Source organism: Eubalaena glacialis, chromosome 12, assembly GCF_028564815.1.
Source record: "Eubalaena glacialis isolate mEubGla1 chromosome 12, mEubGla1.1.hap2.+ XY, whole genome shotgun sequence".
Lineage (NCBI taxonomy): Eukaryota > Metazoa > Chordata > Mammalia > Artiodactyla > Balaenidae > Eubalaena > Eubalaena glacialis.
In genome coordinates, this window is record NC_083727.1 from 104,944,113 (window position 1) to 104,969,942 (window position 25,830).

The following is a 25,830-nucleotide window of genomic DNA, read 5'->3' on the forward strand; positions in this document are numbered from 1 at the left end:
GTTTATATATTTTGGAGATTAATCCTTTGTCCGTTGGTTCGTTTGAAAATACTTTTTCCCATTCTGAGGGTTGTCTTTTCATCTTGTTTATAGTTTCCTTTGCTGTGCAAAATCTTTTAAGTTTCATTAGGTCCCATTTGTTTATTTTTTTTTTTATTTCCATTACTCTAGGAGGTGGGTCAAAAAAGATCTTGCTGTAAATTATGTCATAGAGGGTTCTTCCTGTGTTTTCCTCTAAGAGTTTTAAAGTGTCTGGTCTTACATTTAGGTCTTTAATCCATTTTGAGTTTATTTTTGTGTATAGTGTTAGGGAGTGTTCTAATTTCATTCTTTTACATGTAGCTGTCCAGTTTTCCCAGCACCACTTATTGAAGAGGCTGTCTTTTCTCCATTGTATATCCTTGCCTCCTTTGTCATAGATTAGTTGACCATAGGTGCATGGGTTTATCTCTGGGCTTTCTATCCTGTTCCATTGATCTATATTTCTGTTTTTGTGCCAGTACCATATTGTCTTGATGACTGTAGCTTTGTAGTATAGTCTGAAGTCAGGGAGTCTGATTCCTCCAGCTCCATTTTTTTTCCCTCAAGATTGCTTTGGCTATTTGGGGTCTTTTGTGTCTCCATGCAAATTTTAAGATTTTTTGTTCTAGTTCTGTAAAAAATGCCATTGGTAATTTGGTAAGGATTACATTGAATCTGTAGATTGCTTTGGGTAGTATAGTCATTTTCACAATATTGATTCTTTCAATCCAAGAACAATTTCTACGTGATTTCCATTAACACATTTTCATTATCTAATACCAAATACTGGTCTTTCTAAATAATTTATTTTTACATTATTCTATCCATTGTTATCTTAACAGTTAATCTTTTCCAAATAATCCCAAAAGTGATGTAATATTTTTCTTGTAGAAATAATTTTTTTAGGTCCTTAAAAATTTTAATCTAATAAACCAGCTTTGTAAGTGATGATAAATTCATTTGGGATTAACATGTAATTTCTGGGAGCAAAAGCAAAGTATATAGTGCTGTAAAATTAGTTTTGACTACTGTGTATTTATATATTAAAATGAGGGAGAAAGTGCTTCCTATACTCAGAATATCATAACATGCACATTATTAGGTTTTTCCATCCCCTGTTATAAAGTAATCTAGTAAACTGATTACCTAAACTAAATAATAACTTATGTGGCAGCATGAGATGATCCTTTAGGTTTAATATTTCTTTATATATTTAAGTATTTTCCACTTTTCTACTTCCATAAAAAACACAGCTTATTTCATCGTGTGTTGGAGTTCTGTGAACATTGAACATAATACAACATAATACTCTGTTTTAAATAACTACTTTGTTTATACTAAAATCACTTAATACCTTCAAAGGATAATAAAATAATCTCTCATATTCATCCTCAGAAAATAAGGATGGAAGCACATGCAAAATTTTCAGTTCTGTGGCATCTAACAAGGGACCTCCATATAAATAAGTCTTCATCTTTTGCACGGTCTTTTGACAGGTTGGTTACATTTTATATTCTGATATCTTAATGTTTCTTTTCTTGAATCCCCTGGCCTATTCGGTAGGGGAGAGAGAGCAGGGATAGGAGAGAGCAATTTGCGATTTTATAAAGAGAATTTATAAATTATTTTTTAAAATCTAAGCTGTATTAAAAGGCATGGCATTTTCATTTATCTAACAGATTTTCACCTTTCATGTTCTGAAGCACTCAGTGCCCCTTCCTTTCATTGGATGACTTCATCAAGTTACTTCTGTGTGCCAGGAGCCATTCTAGGTGTCAGAGTTACAGCAACAGATACAGCCTTCTTGAGTTTATATATATATTCACATTCAGTGAAATTTCATATAAACAGTAGATTGTATAAGTGTTTCTCTAGTAATCTTTCTCAGTCTTCTGCCTGAACCAGACTTATTAAAATCTACAGCAAAAATACTGACAAACCGCTTCCATGGATTAAAAAAATCTGTAGTTAACTGCCTGAGAGTTTGTCTAGACTACATAGATGACCCATACCCCAAATATGAGATTTGCAGTAACTTCCAAGGAGATGCCATTTATAGGTAAATTTACATACATTGGCATAGATAGCAGTCTCACCAGCAAGTCTCATAGAGGTGGCCCCAAATCTAACTACGCTCAAGCCCCACTCAGGATCACATGTGGACTCTACTGGATGTTATTTCAGCTGGTGGTTTTTCACGCAGCATCACCATTTTAAGACGGTCTGCTGTTGAACCCCTGTAATGAACTGGGCCCTGGGCCTTGGTACTTTACAGATACTATCTGTAATTTAATGACCGCCTGTCCTCATCATGTGAGGCGGTGAAGGCCCCAGTGAAGTTAAGTGATTTGCCCAAGATTGTTATACACGAGGTGAAGTGGATGGCCCAGATTTGAATCTTGGGTTGTCTGATTCCAAACTATACCTCCACACCTTTCACAGAAGGTCTTTCCTTGAATTAAGCACGTCGCTTCAACTGGTAAAGAGAACGGGAGCAGAGGGGCACAGACCAACATGAAAGTAGTGTTGACTTGCAGACGGTTCAGTATTTGGTGATGTGAACAGTAATATGTTGCTAAAACAAGACTAATTGTCTAAGGTTTTTTTTTTCTGTTTTTTATTATTTATCTTTTAAAAGTAATGTATGCTTGTGACATTTCAAAAAACACAAGAAAAGAGAAAAAACTATTTCTCCTTTCTTATTGTATCTACTGAGACTGGGGATTAAGATTATTAAAATGCTGTGGTCAAAAGTTATTCTGAAGTATGATTACTTTAAAATAGTTAATTCAAAGCAAGAAACACAACTTATAGTAATGTTAATTTTAGAAAAATTAGAGTGTTACAATTAAAGTAGGTATTTTGCTCTTTGTTTTAATTATTGGTGTTTATTGTAGGTCACTGTTCATCATGTTAGATAGCCTTAACAGTCTCGATGGTTCCACCAGCTCTGTGGGACAAGCCTGGCTGAACCAAGTCCTGCAAAGACATGATATTGCAAGAGTTTTGGAACCACTGCTACTGCTCTTGCTTCATCCCAAAACTCAGAGGGTTTCAGTGCAGCGGGTACAAGCAGAACGGTATTGGAATAAGGCCCCCTGTTACCCCGGAGAAGAGAATGACAAGCATTTCATGCAAAACTTTTCCTGCAATAATGGTGAATATCACACGGAAGTAGAACAGCTTTATTTAGAATTAAATTATTAAAATAAAATGAAAGGCGAACACAACAGTGATTGTCAGGAGAACCAAACGTGAGAATTTCTCCATGGGCTGATGTTCTCCCCTCCGCATGCACTAGCAGTGCTCACGTGGGCTGTGTCAGTATGTGCCTTATCAGTGACCATCACAGGGGACTTGGATCTCTGTAATCAGTCGCTTCTTTCAAGGGAGGACTCGGCCCAGCTCTGGTCAGAAACATTCTTCAGTATTAACAAATAACCTTTAGAGTTTATAATCCTGGCCCTGCAAGGCTCTGTAGATACTTCACTGGGAATCTTTAGTAAGCTTATAATGCACGTTTATATTTCATGCATCATTTTCCTCATCAGTAAAATAAGAATGATAATACCCACCTCTCAAGGCTTCATTGTGAATGTTAGATATAGTAATGTTTGTGACATGTTTAGTGCAGAGACTAGTGTAAGTGTTTGATAAATATTCTCTATTGCTAGAATAAAGTCCACACTTCACAAATTGTCAAATGATACCCTCTGTAATAATACACTGATAATGGCCCCCTTGGATTATTATACCTTAGGGAAAAAAGACTCAATATTTCATTTGTATCTCTTGTCAAATAATCCTGTGAGGTCAGTAATCAAAGGTCATTTGACCGAGCAGGAAGCTGATGCTTAGAAGGCTGTGGCTTTCTCAAAGTCCCACAGCTGGTAAGCAGTGAAGCTAGAACTAAACTGTCATGCTCCTACTTCATCTTCAGTGTGTTTCTACAGAGCCTTGGTTCCTTTCTCTAACTACCTTTCCACTACTTCCCCTGAATCTTCTAAGAACATGCTCTACCCTGCTTATTGCCAGAACTCTTGTGTTAGTGCTTTGCCTGCCATAGCTCCTGCCTGTCAGCTGAATTCTCATCTGTCCTCTAAGACCATTCTCAGACCTCACCTGTGGTGTCATGATGCTTTTCCTGAATTTGAAGCATCTGATTTTGCACTGCTTGCATGGAACTAAGCCTCTCTAAAAGAATGTCCCCCAAAAAGTACCGAAATGGATGTTTGTGATGCCCTGCTAGTTTTAAACTTCTTAGAGAGAACAGTGATGTCTTTTCCTTCCCTCACCCTCCTCTCCTGGTTTAGGGCCTTACTCAAACTAGATAATTCATAAATGCTTGCTGAATTTTATTAAAATCAAGAAGATTATGTATTTATTAACTATATACGAAATGATTTTAAAAAGATGTCGTATTTGGGGATAAGGGCAAAGTTTTATATTTTATCTGTTAAATGTGCTGTTTTGTTTAATACAGTTGAATAATAGGCCTTCTAGTATTGAATTGTCTATTAAATTCTAGTTAGTGGTCATCTACATAATTTTCTAACTTAAAAAGTCTAGCATATTAACAAATATTTTAATAGGAAAATATAAGGAGGTAATGAAAGTAATGATTAAAAATCTTGTTCAGTCTACATTTCAGTTATTTTAATATATTTTATATTTTTCCTTCACTCTTTTTCTCATATGCCAGTAAGCCAAGTACAACTCATTGCATCGAAAGGAAATGGTGAAAAGACGCTTACCATGGATGAAATAGAGAACTTCAGTCTTACTGTTAATCCATTAAGTGACAGACTGTCCCTTCTAAGTACCAGCAGTGAGACAATTCCAATGGTTGTGTCTGATTTTGATCTTCCAGACCAACAGATAGAAATACTTCAGAGTTCTGACTCTGGATGTTCTCAGTCCTCTGCTGGGGACAACTTGAGTTACGAAGTTGATCCTGAAAACGGGAATGCACAAGAGGATTCCCAGGTGCCAAATGCAGGCTCCCCAGATGATGATGTTCAGCAGGTGGTCTTTGACCTGATATGTAAAGTCGTAAGTGGCCTCGAAGCAGAATCTGCATCAGCGCCATCTCAGTTAGAAATGGAAGATATGCCCCCAAAGGACAATGATGTAGATCCATGCGAGGAAGTGATTCAAAGTGAAGATCAGTCCGCTCAGCAGAGTCAGACTGCTTTGCCGAGTAACGAAAATTCTCAGTTTTTGTCTGTGTCTGCAGAGGAAGGCTGTGAGTGTGTGCCAAATGGAATCTCCAGAAATAGCTCCTCACCTTGTATTTCAGGAACCACACAGATTTTCCATGACTCTGCTGTTGCTTCTACAGAAACCAGATCTAGACAGAGAAGTCACAGTAGTATTCAGTTCAGCTTCAAAGAAAAATTATCAGAAAAGGTCTCAGAGAAAGAAACAATTGTTAAGGAGTCAGGTAAACAACCAGGAGCAAAACCTAAAGTAAAACTTGCCAGAAAAAAGGATGATGACAAGAAAAAAACTTCAAATGAAAAACTCAAACAAACCAGTGTTTTCTTTAGTGATGGTCTGGATTTAGAGAACTGGTATAGCTGTGGAGAGGGAGAAATTTCTGAAATTGAGAGTGACATGGGTTCTCCAGGATCACGGAAATCTCCCAATTTCAACATCCATCCACTCTATCAACATGTGCTTTTGTATCTCCAGTTGTATGATTCATCAAGGACTCTGTATGCTTTTTCTGCCATCAAGGCCATCTTGAAAACTAACCCCATTGCTTTTGTAAATGCCATTTCAACCACTAGTGTAAATAATGCATATACTCCTCAGTTGTCTCTGCTTCAGAATCTATTGGCCAGACACCGGATTTCTGTTATGGGCAAAGATTTTTATAGTCACATTCCTGTGGACTCGAATCATAACTTCCGGAGTTCTATGTACATAGAAATCCTTATTTCCCTCTGCTTATATTATATGCGTAGCCATTACCCAACTCATGTCAAGGTCACGTCACAAGATTTAATAGGCAATCGAAACATGCAGATGATGAGCATCGAAATTTTGACACTCCTCTTTACTGAGCTGGCAAAAGTCATAGAAAGCTCTGCAAAAGGTTTCCCTAGTTTCATCTCTGATATGTTATCTAAGTGCAAAGTTCAGAAAGTGATTCTTCACTGTTTGCTGTCATCTATCTTTAGTGCACAGAAATGGCACAGTGAAAAGATGGCAGGTAAGAACGTGGTTGCTGTGGAAGAAGGTTTCTCAGAGGACAGCCTGATCAATTTCTCAGAAGATGAATTTGACAATGGCAGCACACTCCAGTCACAGCTTCTTAAAGTGCTTCAGAGGCTCATTGTTCTAGAACACAGGGTAATGACTATCCCTGAAGAGAATGAAACAGGTTTTGATTTTGTGGTATCTGATCTGGAACACATCAATCCCCATCAGCCCATGACTTCTCTTCAGTATTTGCATGCCCAGCCAATCACATCTCAAGGCATGTTCCTCTGTGCGGTGATACGAGCTTTACATCAACACTGTGCTTGTAAGATGCACCCACAATGGATTGGTTTAATCACATCTACTCTGCCTTACATGGGAAAAGTTCTACAGAGAGTGGTTGTTTCTGTGACACTACAGCTTTGCAGAAATCTAGATAACCTAATTCAACAGTACAAATATGAAACAGGATTATCTGATAGTAGGTAAGGGTTGATTTTTAATTTTGTCATTATTAACATTTTTTTACATATATTACTGCTTAATCATCTAGTAAGTCAGTTGCAATTTGGGAAAGTAAATTAGTGGTTATCATTAGGTTACAAACAGTATCTTATTTTCATAAAGAAGAACATTGAGGAAGAGTATCAACAAAAGAATCAGGAATGGAAAACAGAAGGAATATATAAACAGGACTCTTTTCTCCTAAGAGCTGAAATTAATTTTGATGCTCTTAACGGAGCTGGCAAAAGTAATAGAAAGCTCAGCAAAGGTTTCCCTGGTTTTATCTGATATGTTTATCTAAGTGCAAATTAATTTCACACTAAAATTAATTTAAAATTACAAATAATTCTTTTCCCATCTGATTTTACTTCTCGTTTAGGATTTTCATAGTTTGGTGGCGAATTTTATCTGTATCCCCAGGCCATGTTCAAAATTAATCTGTCAGAATTATCCAGATGTTTAATAGACTAGTGTCTGGTTTATCTCCTGTATAATCTCAGGTACTAGATATAAAATATAAGAAAACTGCCTGTATCCTTTAATATTGATATGCCTGCCATTACATGGTTGCTAGAGATTTACTGGCTGTATTTATTTTGTATAGAATTTATTATCCAAAAAGAACTTTAGTACATTTAATGTGACTCACTTATTTTATTAGATGAGGATATAAAAGCTCCTAATTTATTCATTTAGTTATTTACTTATATAATATTTATTGAGCACTTACTGTGTGCCTGTCACATGCTAGACATTTACTACTGATAAAACACGAACTTCTCTTTCACAGAACTTGTGTTCACATGGATACATTTTATTTCAGGCCTCTGTGGATGGCATCAATTATTCCACCAGATATGATTCTTACCCTTTTGGAAGGGATCACAGCCATTATCCACTACTGTTTGTTGGACCCTACTACACAGTATCACCAAGTAAGACTGCACAAATATTTGACTGCTTTTTAAAGACTATGAGGCCTAATAAGTCCCATTTGTAAACCTCAGGAAGTGATATGTTTTCTTCCCCCAACTTTAATAGCTTTTGGTCAATGTAGACCAGAAACACCTGTTCGAAGCCCGCAGTGGAATCCTCTCGATCCTTCACATGATCATGTCCTCTGTGACACTGCTTTGGAGCGTACTGCATCAGGCCGATTCTTCGGAAAAGATAACCATTGCTGCATCCGCCTCTGTTACCACTATTAATCTTGGAGCCACAAAGGTTAGATAATTCACACTTCATCTTTGGTGCTCAAGAGGCTATTTGAGGATTCTCCCAAAGATTATGTTCTGAATTTGTGAATAATTTGAGTAGTATTTATGATACTCTGCATGGATTGTGTAATTAGTTATCAAGTAATTTTTTAACCGTTTTATTGAAATGACATAACACAAAATTCACCCTTTTTAAGCATATATAATTCAATGTTTGTTTTTGTTTTTGTTTTGTTTTTTAGTAAATTTACAGAGCTGTAGTACTGTCACCACACTCTAATGTTTGAGCATACCCCCTCACCACAGAAAGATGCCTCATGCCCATCTGCAGCCCCTCGGTTCCCATCCTTAACCACAGTCAACCACTCATCTGTTTTCTCTGTACATCGATTTGCTTTTTCTGGCCATTTCCTGTAAATGGAATTATACATTATTTGGTCTTTTGTATCTAGCTTCTTTCATGTGACATAATATTTTTGAGGTTCATTCATACATGTTATAACTTTGTTCCTTTTTTTAGGACATTTCAAGCTGACATTTTAATACGCAAATCTCTCCTGGAAAACAGTTTAGCAATATGTACAGAGATCTTTAAGTTTCATAGTCTTTGACCTAGTAATCTACTTTAGTAATGAATTCTAAGGTAATCAAAATTATGTAAATATATACATAAAATATTTATTATAGCCTTATTTAATGGCAGAAAAGAGATCCTAAACAATAAGGGAATGGTTAAATAAATTATCTGTTCAGTGTTACGTTATGTAGCCACTAATGTCGTGGTTTTGAAGAATTCTTAGTGGATGGAAAGTGCTTAAAAGTTTAGTGAAACAGGGATGTCACATAATTAAATATTGTATTTCTAATTATGTAAAAAAAAATTTATCTGCAGAAAAAGGAATAAAGAAAATTCACGTGTTAATAGTGATTATCTTAGGATGATGAGGTTAATGGTTGATTTAAAAAAAGTGTTTTTCTTCTTATACTCTTAGGTATTTTGCAAATTTTCTACTTTATATTTAGAGGGAAATTATGTGAATGTTTAAAAACATGTTATGCTATGGCAGGTTGTCAAATTGATTATCCCTCAATTACCTAATCTTGCTCCTAGACCTGACTTCCTAGATCTGGGAGTCATGGGAGCACACTGGGCACTGCGGGGGAAGGGTAGAAATCATTAGAAAATTTTATTTAAGTCCTGATGTTTGGATTAAACTATTATAGGGTTTTTTTTTTTCCTTTTGAATTAAAATGACCATGGTTGCATCTCTTAACACTATTAAAGTTTCCTCTACCATTATTTAGGTAGTAAAACATACAAGTTCTGTATATTATTTCAAGAAAAACTAAAAGTGCAGTCCAGTTATTAATGCTTCCATAATTTTTAATTCACTTGTCATTTGCTTAAATTTTTTTAGAACTTGAGACAGCAGATCCTAGAATTATTGGGGCCCATTTCAATGAATCATGGTGTTCACTTTATGGCTGCCATCGCCTTTGTATGGAATGAAAGAAGACAGAACAAAACCACCACTAGGACCAAGGTATGTGTTTGTCTTTTCATTTGGTAAACATATGGTGAGCACATGCTGATTTTTAATTCTCCATTAGTTGCAGTGGGGCTGGGATAGGGTGGGTGGTGGAAAGGCAACAAGTTTGTGTACAGGTTTAGATAATGATATATTGCCTAAATTTCTTAAATAAATATAAAAGATATTTTATGTGAAGACAAGTAATTAATATATTAAAACTGTAGCTGTATTTTACATAGAAATGGTAATATAATACAATGTGTTTTTTAAATGATAGTCATTCAGGGCACAGAGCAAGAATGTGGAGAGAAATTTTCATCTTGACTAGTTTTTCATTACAATGTGACTGCTTAAATTATTTCTAAATGTAATTCATATGTTGTCTTTGGATTATGTATGTGAAAATTTTGTTGCTTTGTGGGTTTGAAAGCTCAAAAAAGTGTTCTAGGACTTCACTGGGGGTCCAGTGGTTAAGAATCCACCTTCCAATGCACGGGATGCGGGTTCGATCCCTGGTTGGGGAACTAAGATCTCACATGCCGTGGAGCAACTAAGCCCGTGCACCACAGCCAGAGAGCCCATATGCCGCAACTACAGAGCCCACATGCTCTGGAGCCCGTGCACCACGACTAGAGAGAAACCCACGCGCCACAACTAGAGAGAAGTCTGCGTGCGGCAACAAAAAGATCCCACGTGCTGCCACTAAGACCCGACGCGGCCAAAAATAAATGAAATTAATAGATAAATTTTTTTTAATCTGAAAAAAAAAGCTCAAAAATGTGTTCTATATTGGATATAAATACTAACTCATTAGAATACTAAGGCTATTAAATAATTTATGTTCCCATAAGATACATGATTTGTCCAGCTAAAGGTTTCTAATCTGTTATTTTTGTGCTGATTTCACATTACATATAGGCTGACATTTCTAAAGTAATAAAAATAAACATTCCCACTTATATGACATTTTGCATGTGAGGATTCAGTAGTAGACATTACATTGGACAGAACTGAGATCCTAGACTATTTAAAATCAGTCAAGCACATGTGGTTTAACATGGCATATTGAACACATGCATTTTTCTCTGCTTTCTTCCCAAAAATGAGAGTAAAAAAATTTTAAATGGCAAAACCCACAATGACAAAAAAATTGGGAGAGGTCACCACAAAAAAATAAGAGTCAACAAAATTTTGCAAGATGAAAAACACGTCTGAGTTGTAATTGACTTGGATATCAATATCAGCTTCTCTGCTCTACTAAGTTGCTGCAAGAAGGGGATCAATTCCCGCTGTAAAACTATAGACAGTTTCTGGAAGTAGAAGTATCAGGTACTTCTTAAAGGCAGAGAGTTAGGATGGGGCTGAAATCTGGAGGACTGATTGAGAGTTTATAGATCCCTTTTTCCCAACCCAAGCAACCAACCACCCACCCACTTCTCTTACCCTACCCCATCAGGAGACTGGAGTCAAGTTTACTATGTGAAGAGTTTATCAAGAGAGGCTCTTGGGCTTACCTGGTGGTGCAGTGGTTAAGAATCCACCTGCCAATGCAGGGGACATGGGTTCGAGCCCTGGTCCGGAAAGATCCCACATGCTGCAGAGCAACTAAACCCATGCGCTACAACTACTGAGCCTGTACTCTAGAGCCCACGAGCCACAACTACTGAGCCCACGCACCACAACTACTGATACCCACACGCCTAGAGCCCGTGCTCCACAACAAGAGAAGTCACTGCAATGAGAAGCCCGTGCACCGCAACGAAGAGTAGCCCCCGCTCACCACAACTAGAGAAAGCCTGCTCGCAGCAACAAAGACCCAACGCAACCAAAAATAATTAATTTAAAAAAAAAAAGAGGGGCTCTTGACCCAAGGGCATAAGGTTGACACAAGTAGAAATTAGACTTCATGCTGAAACCAGCATTCAAAAGTCTACATTTTGAAAAATGGGAGTCACCCTCACCCCAGTGAGATGGCAGGAAGCTATTATGTCCCTCAGGTAGGAGTTTGGAGGATTCCTCTCTAGGAAAATGACGTGACCAAGAAAAAAGATCTATAGCTAATGAAGTTTTTGAGTCTCCTAGCAAAAACAAACTAGGCTGCTATCACCACACAGGAAGGCCCACCTATCCAGTAGTCCTGCACACAAATGCTTGAGTTCCCATCATGTTTTACTTTCTTTTTGAAAGGCAATAGTAGCATAGTTGTTAAGAGCGCAGACTTTGAAACCAGATCTCGGGGGTTCAAATATTGACTTCTCCACTCACTAACTATATGATTTCTTCAGGGTAGCAATACTACTTCATGGGGTTGTGAGAATCAGAAAGAAAGTGAGAGAGAGAGAGAGGGAGGAAGGGAAGAAGGAAAAAAATATATATGGCACTTACCAATGCACAGCACTTAATAAGCACTCTGTAAATATATATATATATATATATATAGTTATATTATTATTATTCACATTTAAAATTGATAGAGAGCCAAGTCATATGAAGAAAGTCAAAAAATTAGACAAATACCGAAACAACTAAATAGAGAAAGTCAAAAGAAACACTGCAGGTAACAGAAGAAAATGTAAATAATAGTAATGTCCTTCAAGAGGTAAAACCATATTGCATCCATGAAATAAGAAGAGATTATAAGAAAGACTATTGCAAAATTTTTAAATTATCTTGAATGTTAAAAATTTTTATAGCAGAAGCAAAACAAAATCAGTTATAAGGGTTGGAAAGTGAAAGTAGATAAATACCAAATATAGAATGTAAATTTAGAGATATGGAAAATAGGTGAAAGGAGATTTAAAAATTAGGGAAATGATACCAGAGGCTCAATATCTTTTTGAAGAAAGAAGGAATAGAAAAAATGAGGGGAAAAAAGTATCTAAGAAATAGTACAAGGAAATTCTGCAGAAATGAAGGAAATGAGTTTCTGTAGGCACTATAAAAAGAAATCCATCCACACAAAGATCAGCAAGTAATTTCAAAACACTGAAGATAAAAAGGAGATCTGACAATCTTCTAAAGAGAAAATACTGGTCATATTCAATGGAATAATGATAAGACTTGTCAACAGCAGCACTAGAAATTATGATGGGAAAATTAGTTTCAGTCTATAATTCTAACCGAGCCAAACTGTCACTCAAGTGAGTTTTGACCATGAAATTTCTCAAAAAAAACAAAAAAATTGTGATCAATTCACCCTTTCTCAGCTACTGTAAGATGTATCTCCACCAGAGGAGGAAAAAAACAAGAAAGAAGGCAACATGGGATCCAAGAAATAGGAGTTCCAACACAGAAGAAAAGGAAAGGGAATCTTTAAGACTGATGGTCACAGGAGAGATATCAAGATGATACTGTATAGCAAGCCTAGAGAGTACCAACCCAAGTAGAAGGTAGAGAGATTAATTATCTGATGTTTTTGAATACGCAATTACAGGACATTTACCCTCTTTGGCATGTTTGTAGATGAACATGTGATAGAGAAAACCAATCAAACAAAAATAGTGCAAACACAAATGCACGTGTGTGTGCACACACACTTCTATTAAACACATTGTGACAATTAAGGAAGTTTTTTTTAATAAAGGTAGAAAAATCCAACTGAAGTCATACTCCTTAATGATAACCATGTTTTCTTGTATATACTATCAGATTTTTAAACACATTTACATATAAAATATTATGAATACAGGCATTGTATTCCTTTCCATTGATGTATATTCATTTATTTCATCCATCTGCTGGTTGATATACAATTATTCATACATCTTTATTTTTTTATCATGATTTTAGTGAAAAGAGGAAATTTATATACAAAATATGCATAAATAATTCTCCATATCGTAAACAACTCTGAAATGAATGAAAGCGCATACGTAGTTCATCATATCCAGTGTTTCTTTGTGGAAATCCTTAAAAAAATTAAATTAAATTAAAAACAATTATATTTCTTTGAGGCAAATTATTTTATTAATCTAGACTCGTTGAACCTTATCATTGGAATGAATAATGAAAACTATTTTAAAGATAGGCAAAAGAAAACAATTTAACTCTAGGGAAAACAAAAAGTCGTACAAGAAAAGACATGCAGTGATAATACACAGCATAACCGTAAGTAGTCATGTGAACCCTAGATGTTGATTCAAATGAAGTTATGATGTAACTACATTGGGAGGATAGGGAGAAAAGTGTAAGAGAGCTAAACCTTTGTCTTCTAAAGTAGGAAGTCAGTAGATGATGTGTAAAATTAAAGAAAATATTGTGAAGTAGGAAAAGTAATAACAGTGTATATTACTCAGAAATGATAGAAAAGAGCTAAGAGTTGAGCATTGTTGCTTTGCGGCATGAGAAGTGCGAGGGCACTGCTATTTTGTCTTAAAAGGCTTCTTGTCCTACTTGATTTTTTGAAATGATATACAGGTATTATACTGATAAAAAAAGAAATTTTACCTAAAGAAGAGGCCATAAAATATTCTCTTAATTCTGTGATTTGTCTTGAAAGACTTAAATATACATGTACATAAGTGAATACAATGATGTGTTCTCCAGGTTATTCCTGCAGCCAGTGAAGAACAGCTTTTACTAGTAGAACTGGTTCGTTCAATCAGTGTCATGAGAGCAGAAACTGTCATACAGACTGTGAAAGAAGTTTTAAAGCAACCCCCAGCCATAGCCAAGGACAAGGTAAGAAGAACTTTGATTTGTTTACAGTTGTATTTCAGAAATGACCCTGGCAGGTTAGATATTTTTTGTACAGTACATCCTCTTATTTAAAAGGATTGCAGAAATGACTGCATGTGTTCCTCGAATCACCCTAATAAAAACAATTCTCAATATCTGCAGTGACTTGCTGCTGTGATCATCCCTGTGGCCAGTGAAGAGCAGTTCACTGCTCATAGCTCTCCATATGTACATCTAAGGCAGTTAGGAGCTGTGTGACCAAATTCTTAGGTGAAATTTTCCTGGTCATGTAAAGGAAGAGCACAGAAGCCAGAGCCCAAGGGCTGTTTACCTCAGTTGTTGCCTTTTTCACAGCTTCTTACTACATTCTCTTCAGAATGAATGTCTCAAGTCTGTAAACTCCCCACATTTTGCCATAACCTTAGTTCTAGTCAGTGTCATTTCTTGACCATGTACAAACTGTGCTTTGCAAGGGCTACCAAAAAATGAATAACGAAGTCTGTACATTCACAGTGCATTGTCTCTAGTTAGGCAGACATAAAACTCTTTGTTCCAGCAACACTAAGAGGTCCTATTTTCTTAAAAAATATTTACATTAGATTTTAGATTTTAAGCCAAGGCAAAATAGACCTAATCACTTCCTTAAAAGAATTATTACACATATCTGAAAATATTAAATTATTTTTTCTATTGCCTGAAGATGTACTACTTGTGTGTGTGAATAGCCAGTGTCCTTATTAACTTTTTTTTTCTACTGTGAGTTTATTTTTATTTTATTTTATTTTATTTTTTTAACATCTTTATTGGAATATAATTGCTTTACAATGGTGTATGAGTTTCTGCTTTATAACAAAGTGAATCAGTTATACATACGTCCCCATATCTCTTCCCCCTTGCATCTCCCTCCCTCCCACCCTCCCTATCCCACCCCTCTAGGTGGTCACAAAGCACTGAGCTGATCTCCCTGTGCTATGCGGCTGCTTCCCACTAGCTAGCTATTTTACATTTGGTAGTGTATATATGTCCATGCCACTCTCTCACTTTGTGCCAGCTTACCCTTCCCCCTCCCCATATCCTCAAGTCCATTCTCTACGTCTGCGTCTTTATTCCCGTCTTGCCCCTAGGTTCTTCTGATCATTTTTTTTTCTTTTTTTTAGATTCCATATATATGTGTTAGCATATGGTATTTGTTTTTCTCTTTCTGACTTACTTCACTCTGTATGACAGTCTCTAGGTCCATCCACCTCACTACAAATAACTCAGTTTCATTCCTTTTTATGGCTGAGTAATATTCCATTGTATATATGTGCCACATCTTCTTTATCCATTCATCTGTTGATGGACACTTAGGTTGCTTCCATGTCCTGGCTATTGTAAATAGAGCTGCAATGAACATTTTGGTACATGACTCTTTTTGAATGATGGTTTTCTCAGGGTATATGCCCAGTAGTGGGATTGCCGGGTCGTATAGTAGTTCTATTTTTAGTTTTTTAAGGAACCTCCATACTGTTCTCCATAGTGGCTGTATCAATTTACATTCCCACCAACAGTGCAAGAGGGTTCCCTTTTCTCCACACCCTCTCCAGCATGTATTGTTTGTAGATTTTTTGATGATGGCCATTCTGACTGGTGTGAGATGATATCTCATTGTAGTTTTGATTTGCATTTCTCTAATGTTTAATGATGTTGAGCATTCTTTCATGTGTTTGTTGGCAATCTGTATATCTTCTTTGGAGAAATGTCTCTTTAGGTCTCCTGCCCATTTTTGGATTGGGTTGTTTGTTTTTTTGATATTGAGCTGCATGAGTTGCTTGTATGTTTTGAAGATTGATCCTCTTATTAACTTTTTAACAATTTCCTTACTGTTCTGAAATCACCTCTGGGGCATTTGTGATAGGATTTTAAATTTGCATGTGAAAGCTCAATTCAGCATAATATTTTGAGCATCTACTTGTGCCCGAGATATTGGGCTAAGTGTGAAGGATATAAAAACAAATAAGAGCAAATTCTACACCTCTCAACTGCTGCGCCCCCTGCTCTCAATATACTAAATTCTGAATTTTTCTTTATATGGTAAAAGGGGAAGTTTTCAAGGGAATAGTTCATACTAAAAAGTAACGAATTGGTAAATTTCAGTGGACATCAGTATTATTTTCTTGCCAATTACTGGTTTTTAAGGACAGGTGTGTTCTTTTTATTATATGTTACACTCAGCACTACCTTTAGTTAAAGATTACATTTTAGGCTGTTAGGAGTTAGTTCAAATTTGGGACAACTACACTAATTTAACAGAAACGTGTGGTAAAATAGATTTAAATTCCCATTTCATAAAAAATTTCAACCGAATTCTGATAACCCCAGCCAAGCATAGGCTGATTAAAATAAAAATAGTGTTGTTTGATTTCTTCTGTCCATTTTCAACTTTTTAAATAGCTTTTGTTTTGTGTTTTCCCTACTACATGGAAGAGAGCTGCGTGGTTTTTATGATAACTTAGTGTTTGATTTTGTTTGCTTTTCATTTTTTAATTTAAAATTGGCAGTAAAATACAGAGTAGTTGCAACTATGAAAAGGAAAGGCAGCATTTTTCTTCACTATAAAACTGATTTCTTTTGTTTATAGAAACATCTTTCTCTGGAAGTCTGCATGCTTCAGTTTTTCTATGCTTATATTCAAAGGTAAGATAACTGATGTGGATCCCTCCTCATTTCATTTAGCAATGTATAAAAGTTAGGAAATATAGGAGAAAAGCACCTGAATTCTTTCAAGAAGTTGCTTATTTTTTTCCTTCTAAAACTAAAAGGACTAATAGTAGAAACAGAAAAACATTGTTTACGGCTATACTAATAAAGGTCATTGGTGTCTTAATGACCCAGTCATGCATATCCTACGAACATAAACACCTAAGTGTATTAAAGATACACTGGACATTAAAACACTGACTTGTAAGAAAATCATTTAAATATGAATGAAAAGCTACATCCTACTCTTGAAACCATGCCTACTGCCACTAAATCCATTATTTTGATATAGGAGAACACATGGTAATCTAATCTATTTTTAATGGTAGGAATGATGATATGAAAATATCTTCTTTTTGTGGTATTCCAGTTTTGCATTTAACTGACAACTGAACAGAAGTTAGTTGATTTGAGTTTTGATAAACTTCTTACTTAAGAACCTGAATCTTAATCCTCCCTTATAGGGTAGTTTCCATTTTAATCATCAAGCTTGGCAACAGTTTGTGATCTATGATTAACATTTATAAAGTTAGGTTAAACTGGTTGTGATTTAGAGCAAGGACTGCCTAAAAGCTGAATTTAGATACATAGAGAGGAGTTAGGGTTAAGGTCAGCCAGAAACAAAGGTAATAATCTTAATTTCTCTAGAGATGATTGATATTCAGGATAGATTGACGGCTCTCCCTTAGATGAGATAGAGACTCATAGGTGAAGGAAAAAGAGCCAATATAAGAGAGATGTGGAGAGAATAGGATTGAGTAGGTAACTATGATGGCAGTAATTAAACTGAGATTTATTGCAGTTGTATTTTACTTTTGAGAGTCCATGTGATTAAAAATTGGTATTTCTATACAGCAGAATTTCTAGACTAATAATTTACATTGGATATTTTCAGTGTGCTTGGTTTTCTTTTTATATATAATATTAGTAGAAAATATAAAACTTTTAGAAATGTTCTATCACAGTCTATAAAAATTCAGGAAATGTTTCAAAGAAAGTAGTAGGAAAATATGGTAAAGACTGGGGAAATATAGGAAAAATTAAAGTTGATGTTGGCTTTCTCTATATATAGAAGCTATGTTTATCTTGCAGAATTCCAGTGCCCAATTTAGTGGATAGCTGGGCATCATTGTTGATACTTCTGAAAGACTCCATACAATTGAGCCTTCCAGCGCCAGGGCAGTTTCTTATACTTGGGTAAGCAATTTCACTTAAAAATATGATTTCAAATAAAAGAATAATGTTCATTGTCTGATTGCTGAATAACATGTTTTGGGTGACTGTGTGACCTCTACCTTCTCATAGGATTCTCAAGGTACAGAACTAGATGTATAATATGAGGCCAGTAAAAAAAAAAGGGGGGAGGATTCGGAGGGAACATCGTGTGTTTATACACATGGAAAATGTAAATGTGCTAACATAAAGCTGTTGCAACCGTAGTCACTTAGGAGAAAGTGTGGGATTGAAAGGGGTAAGGGTGAGTAGGATGGCTGAAGGGGAACTTCCTAGAGGAGGGTCATTTGAGTTCAGGGCCCTAAACATAAAAAGATTTGGAAGAGTCATTTTCTCTCTGTCATGTTGTTTCCTGATCTATGTTAATAATGTGTGTGATTATTTGATAAATTCCAGTCACCCTTAACTGCATGCACCATGATGTCCTAGGCAATGTCTGTCTTTTGCTCTCCATTATTCTTGGTTCATAATATGTCCCTAAGAAGTATTTGCTCAGTGAATGGAGGTGGTAGGAGCAGAAAGCCTTTGTGGAGCAGGAAGGGGAGGGGTACACTGGGCAAGGTGCCTTGTCTGGTTTGGCTATGAAGTAGGGCACAGCAGTGGAATGGTGGGTGGATGAAAAGGGAGACGGGAGCTAGAAGGGGGAAGGATTTTGCATTTTCATTAAGAAGTTTGGTCTTGGGCGGGGGTGGGAGTGATGGCAGGTTTTGAGGAGGGTCATGACTGGCAAGTTAATAGTAGAATGGATCAGAGGGAAAAGAAGACGGACTAGGAATTGTTTCTAGTGGGAGGTAGCAAGTTTGTGTGCTGTGGATGGTGGGATTGAAACAACAGGACAAAAAAAGAAGGAAAGGGGGCCAGCAAAGGAAATAGAAAAGCAAACGTTGAAGCATCAGAAAGTTAGAAGAAAAACAGGTATATTCAATGTTCTAGAAGCAAAGAGAATTTAAGAGGGCATGGCTAACCCCTTCAGAGAGATTAAGGAAGATGATATATAATAAGAGGCTGTATTTATTGATGATTTGGAGAGGATTGGTGATTTAGGAGAGAGGAGTTTGGTGAGACGATAAACACAGCAAGGGTTAGAGTGAGAAAGTAAGTGTGGATTATTCTTTGAATGTGTGATCATGAGAAGAAAAAGAACTGACAAGGTAGAAGGAGGAAATGTGATTTGAAAGTCATCATTAATGGTAAGGAAGACCTGAGGATGTTGAGTAGCGAACAGCAAAGACTCTACCTGGATTCAGATCCCATCTCCTTTACTTCTTTGCTGTATGGCCTTGGGCAGGTTATTAACCTCTCCATCTGTAAAATGGGGACGATAATAGTGCCCCCCTCATAAAGTTGTTACGAGGATTAAATGAGTTAATATTTGTTAAATTCCTAGAATAGTGCCTGGCCTATGATAAGTGTTATATAAGAGGAGAGTGCTAGACAGAAGATTGTAGAGAGAGTGGGGCTCCTTGATAGCACCAGATTCCAGAGACAGCTGGGAGGGGATGGAGACCAGGGAATGGCAGGTGTAAGAGTGAGAAAGAAGGCTGCATTTTTTTAATTAATTAATTTATTTATTTGGTTATGTCAGATCTTAGCTGCAGCAGGCGGGCTCCTTAGTTTCAGCATGCACGTGGGGTCTAGTTCCCTGACCAGGGATCAAACCCGGGCCCCCTGCCTTGGGAGCGCGGAGTCTTAACCACTGCGCCACCAGGGAAGTCCTGCTGCATTTTCTCTAAGACTTTGCTACTCAAAGGTTGATCCTTCAACCAGCAGCACTGGAGTCACCTGGGAGCTTGTTAGAAATGCAGAGTCTCAATCTCAACCCCAGACCACCAGAATCAGAATCTGCATTTTAACAAGTCTCAAGTGATTTGAGTACACCCTAAAGTTTGAAAAGGACTGCTTAAGACAGAAGAGGGGAAGGAAAGGGAATACACTTTTCTCCAACCTGGGTTACATTACTTCACACAGTCAACATGTTATCACGCTGAATGGATGTAAATTCAACCAAGTGCAAAGAACTTTGACCTTCTGTTCCTTCTGTTCAACCTCTGTAGCTCTGATGGTAATTTTATTTTTGGCTGCGTTGGGTCTTCGTTGCTGTGCGCGGGCTTTCTCTAGTTGAGGCGAGCGGGGGCTGCTCTTCGTCGAGGTGCGCAGGCTTCTCATTGCAGTGGCTTCTCTTGTTGTGGAGCACAGGCTCTAGGCGCGCAGGCTTCAGTAGTTGTGGCTCGTGGGCTCTAGAGCACAGGCTCAGTAGCTGTGGCTCACGGGCTTAGTTGCTAGTTGCTCCGCAGCATGTGGGATCTTCCCGGACCAGGGCTCGAACCCGTGTCCCCTGCATTGGCAGGTGGATTCTTAACCACTGCACCACCAGGGAAGCCCTCTGGTGGTGATTTTAAATGGGTAGTTGTCGGGATCTATATACACAGACTTAGCTTCTCTGTTGTCCTTAAGGGAACTGGTGATTCTGGTTTGGCAACCAGTGGTCTAGAAAATTTTGAAGTGGAGGGGAGGGAAAGTGAGGGCTCTTTAGTAAAATGGCCTCAAGTGTTCTGGTAAATGTAGGAGTGTAGTCTTCCACCAGGAAGCAGAGAAGGGGTGGAGAGACAGAGATGAGAGCTGGAGGAGAGCAGATCAGCCTGTAGAAGCTGAGTAACACTGGGAGCCCAGCCCGGCCACAGCGAGCTAGCAATCCTGCTCAAGAACCTCAGGGGTCACGATGATCCCTAGACCCTCGTGCTGTCTGTTTTATAAACCAAAAGGCTGAAGGAGTTTTAGACATTGAAGGCGTAATGAAAAGAGCAGTGGACTCAGTGTCTGTGATTCCTGGATCAACAATTAAGATAACTAGTGTGTGTGATAAGTTTTAGTGACGACAGATAACGGTGAACACTGGAACTCAAACAACGTTCTCGTAAAGATTTCTGATTCGTATCTTCTCATCTCTAGTTGTAACCCTCATCTCTGGCACCCTGGCTACATCAGTAAACTTCTCCAACACTATTTTCCCGTCTGTCAAGAATAACAGTACCTGCCTTACCTCCCTCTGAATTGTTCTAAGGCTCAAAGAGGGAATATGGACAGTTCTTTGAATCATCACCAAATATCCTGCTGGCTGATTTCATTAAAAATTAAGGCCATCTATTATGACTTGTAGCTTCTCCCCCACAAGATTTTACTGTTTCCTCACCTGTTTTTTTCTTCCTTTCTTGTTTCTCAGATAATGGAGGATCCTACCTCCTTCTCAATGTGTGTATCTTCTGAGTGTTTAAATTAAAAGTTGGACATTTTCAGTTATACTAGAAAATTCCCTTTTTAAATTTCTGGTGGCTTATTTTTTTCCCCCAACCATTCCGCTGATCCTCTAAAAATTCCTAATTATAAAATAGAAATTGATATGATTGCTCTTCAATATCACTTTTCATATTAGTTTGGAAATAATTATGCATATCTTAATAAAAGCAAGTCAAGGTAAATATTGAGTGGAATTTTAGCAAACAATGGAAATGGATTTTTTTCCATTCATGAAGTATTTTTAATCTTTTATACCTGTCTATCTATACACACACACACACACACACACACACACACACACAAGAAACCATTTTTATATTACAGTTTAAGATTGGTGGGATTTGGGGTATTTTTAAAATTTTTTGTTGATGTATAAAACACATACAGAAAACATACAGATTATAAGTATACAACTCCACAAGTTATTATGAAGTGAACATACCAACTGTTCAACCACAAACCTAAATTAAGAAGGAAGACATCATATGTCCCCTCAGGTCCCCTCCCAATTACTGTCCTTTCCCTTTGCCCCAAGATAACCGCTGTTCTGACTTCTAACAACACAGATAAATTTTGTCTTGTTTTGAATAATAATTATATATAAATATTTTATTTTGTGTCTACTTCTTTCACACAACATATGTTTATAAAATTTATCCACGTAATTTCATGTAGCTATAATTTATTCCTTTGCATTGCTGTTTAGTGTTTCATTGTATGAATATGCCACAATTTATCTCTTCTGTTGCTGGACATTTGGGTTCTTTCCTGTTTTGGATTTTACAGATAATGCTGTTATAAACATCCTTGTACAGGTCTTTCATGCATATGTTTATGCATTTCACCTGAGTCATAGGATATCCATATATATATACATTCATTACACATATAAAATAGAAATTCAGGCCACAAAACCACTTGCTCACTGTGAAAAATTAGATTGCATCACTTTCTTTACACTGATATTTCCTGTTTGTTTTTTTCTTTGGTCCTTTTAGGGTTTTGAATGAGTTTATTATGAAAAACCCTAGTTTGGAAAATAAAAAAGACCAAAGAGACCTCCAGGTAAGTCATTCTGAATTGAGAGCTGTTGTGCAAACTCTGTGTTTCTCAGTACCTCAGGTCTAAAATGGGGAAGTCAGATAAGATCATCTGTGAAGTTTTGTGTGTGCACCCGTGTACATACATAGGTATAATGGGTTATTCTTGTTTCTTCAGGATGTGACTCATAAAATAGTGGATGCGATCGGTGCAATCGCTGGTTCTTCTTTGGAACAGACAACATGGCTGCGGCGAAATCTTGAAGTTAAACCTTCTCCCAGAATAATGGTAGATGGAACCAATTTGGAATCTGATGTTGAAGGTATTGATCTCAGACATTTAAGTTTATATTGGTAGGCATCTATTCACTGAGAATTTATTGCAGTCAGCACTGTAGGTACAGTCAAATCGTCTCTTTTCTTGTGTTTAGCAGGTAGCTTTTTTCAGTGGGAAAAAAAACTAACCATATCTTTACCTGTCTTGTCTCTTGCTTATTAGATATGTTATCACCTGCAATGGAAACCTCAAACATAACTCCTTCTGTATATAGTGTCCATGCACTGACATTACTCTCTGAGGTAAACAACATCATCGGGTTTTTTCACGTGAACTTTCAAGTAAACAGTTTCACAATTAAATATTAGCAAGTAATTCTTACAGAGAAGATTTTAATTTGAAAAACTGTTTTGTACTTCAAGAAATCACTATATAAAATAAAGTTTTGACTTTGTATTCAGATTAGTAGTTTGTTAAATATTAGTGATAATAACTTTAGATATTGCTCCCCACCACGCACTGTTTTTTAAAAGTGTACTTTTTAAAAATGGTAAGTGCTTTTGTATCACAGTATGGTAGGGGACGGTGGAGGTGGTATAATGATGCTTGCCACTACAAAGTATTTACAGTTTACCAAACATTTTTATATACATCCTCTGACATGCTCTTTTTTATACCCTGTTATCAGGTCATTTTTGTTTCCCCTTTACAGATGTGGGTACTGAGCCTCACAGAGATTAGAACAGTATGACTAAGACCAAATGACAGAGTTGCAGCTCAATTCATGTGGTTGGATTTTTCCCAAGCCACCTCGTAACCCAGTCAGGGAAAGAGAATACTGAGTTTCTAGTCTTAAATTTGCTGTTTACTCACTGTCACATTGGAAGGTTCTTAACCTCTCTTTTTCTCTTCTTCCCTGTCTTGGTTAGAAATAGTAAAATTTGCCCATATTTATATCCTATAGTTATAATGGAAAAAAATGCAAATTGTGGCAGAAACCATTCATGTAAAAATGGCTTAAGGAGATTTGATTTCAGGTTTTTCTAATTTTAAGGTATTCTAGGTTTTCTTACAGACTGAAAACCACCTCTAAGTGCTGTCAGTTTCAGCTCTCAGATTATACGTTCCATTTCATTTCTTACATTTTTTTAGGTTTTGGCTCATCTTTTGGATATGGTTTTCTACAGTGATGAAAAAGAACGGGTTATTCCTTTACTTGTAAATATTATGCATTATGTTGTGCCCTACCTCCGAAATCACAGGTACTATTATTATTTAACTAGATGTGTTAGTTAACTCATACTCTGTTAAAAATAAATTGTGTTCCTTTATTGTCATTTTTGGAATTACCACAAAATGACTTTATTTTTACCTTGAATTATAGTGATAAAAAAAAATTATTTCTCTTATAGTGCTTTCTATTTCCCATCAGTGCTTTAGGTAAATGTGAACACTTAGGTATAACGTAATATGATGATTAAAGTTATAACATACAGGTTAAAGTGGTTTTCCTTCCTCCTAGTGCACATAATGCCCCTAGTTATCGAGCCTGTGTCCAGCTGCTTAGCAGCCTTAGTGGGTATCAGTACACACGGAGAGCTTGGAAAAAAGAAGCCTTTGACCTCTTTATGGATCCCACCTTCTTTCAGATGGATGCCTCTTGTGTTAATCAGTAAGTCATCTTGCTTCTATTCAACATGATAATGCACCTCACAAAGTCTGTTGAAATCAACTACCATCTGCAAAGTAGAACATTTTTTTAATAATAATAAACAACAACAAAATCTTATTTACATATCATAATCCTTGTCTCTTTCAGTTGGAGAGCAATTATGGACAATCTGATGACACATGATAAGACGACATTTAGAGATTTGATGAGTGAGTATTGTGGGGTGACAACCTAAGCAGTGTCTTTCCTATACAGGATCCATTCGTATTTACTTTGCTCTTTTCTAGAAACTGTTGAATTAGCTCTTTGTCAAGTTATACTTAGTACCTGATAGGAACATAATGTTAAAACTTAAAAAGGACAACATAGTTGATAAATAATAAGTAAAACTATTTGGCCATGTCAAATTTGTCTCCAAACTGTTTCCTCAGCACATAACATAGAACATGGCACTCAGTAAGTAATCATTGAACGAATGAAGGACTGCCAGGTAGGGAGGCCGAGAAAGGCAGGCAATAGAACAAACCTAGCAAACAACTCCCTCTAAATCCTGGGGCTCTGGGGACTTCCCTGGCGGTCCAGTGGTTAAGATTCCGAGCTTCCACTGCAGGGGGCACAAGTTCCGTCCCTGGTCGGGGAACTAAGATCCCACACGCTGCATGGCTCGGCCAAAAAAGAGTCCTGGGACTGTGTTTATCTTCTCTGAAGGAAGAAAGAGAGGGGCCAGGAACGCCAGAATCGCTCCCCACCCCACTTCTTCTCCATCTTACTGGCTTATATATTAGGCTTCCTCATAGTATCTAATCTGGAAAAAAAAAGGTTTTCTTGGTTTTCTAAAAGTTTGAAAGTTATTAAACTAATGACCTTAAATAGCAGTGAAGTTGGATGAATCTGTAGAATTTCTTGTCAGTTCTTAACCCAAGCTGCAGTTTCCCCCTCTGGAAAAGGGACAGCGTATCCTCTCTAGTCTTCACAGGTTTATTTTAAGGTTCAGATTCATCTATTTAACAGTTATTTATTAAAAGACCAAAATGGGCCAGGCATTATGCTCACCTTAATCCAATAGATAAGATTATTTCAGACAGTAGGTAAGAAGTTGCGAAGGAAATAGTGTGATACGATAGATTTTAAATAACAGCTCAAGAGCTCATATTTGATGTGAAACTAAAGAAACCAACCATGAGAAGGCCTAGGGACAGAGTATTCTGGGAATAAGGGACAAAAATAATAAAGGTCTCAGGGTAGGAACAAGCTCGGTGAATTCAAGGAAGAGCAAGCAAGACAGTGTGCCTGCAGGAGAGGGAATGGGGGTGAGTACAAGACATGAGGAAGGAGAGCTAGGTAGGCTAGGCCTGGCCAGGCCAGAAATTTTTAAAGCAATGAGAAGGATTTCGGCAGATGGCCTAAAATAATAAAG

The 25,830-nt window shown here is 36.9% G+C and overlaps 1 protein-coding gene across 4 annotated transcripts in view; it reads left to right on the forward strand.

Annotated features, from left to right (window-relative positions):
* The window catches only part of DOP1A (DOP1 leucine zipper like protein A), a 109,870-nt gene that overhangs the window by 74,126 nt on the left and 9,914 nt on the right, over positions 1-25,830 (forward strand). For all 4 annotated transcript variants that reach the window (XM_061207539.1, XM_061207541.1, XM_061207538.1 and 1 more), the window contains exons 17-31: positions 1,417-1,517; positions 2,919-3,178; positions 4,724-6,713; positions 7,556-7,667; positions 7,774-7,956; positions 9,368-9,493; positions 14,027-14,161; positions 16,779-16,834; positions 17,990-18,094; positions 22,423-22,489; positions 22,643-22,787; positions 22,964-23,043; positions 23,894-24,003; positions 24,264-24,413; positions 24,561-24,622. In XM_061207539.1, coding sequence (XP_061063522.1) covers positions 1,417-1,517; positions 2,919-3,178; positions 4,724-6,713; positions 7,556-7,667; positions 7,774-7,956; positions 9,368-9,493; positions 14,027-14,161; positions 16,779-16,834; positions 17,990-18,094; positions 22,423-22,489; positions 22,643-22,787; positions 22,964-23,043; positions 23,894-24,003; positions 24,264-24,413; positions 24,561-24,622 — 3,682 coding nt within the window. The remainder of the gene's footprint in view (positions 1-1,416; positions 1,518-2,918; positions 3,179-4,723; positions 6,714-7,555; positions 7,668-7,773; positions 7,957-9,367; positions 9,494-14,026; positions 14,162-16,778; positions 16,835-17,989; positions 18,095-22,422; positions 22,490-22,642; positions 22,788-22,963; positions 23,044-23,893; positions 24,004-24,263; positions 24,414-24,560; positions 24,623-25,830) is intronic.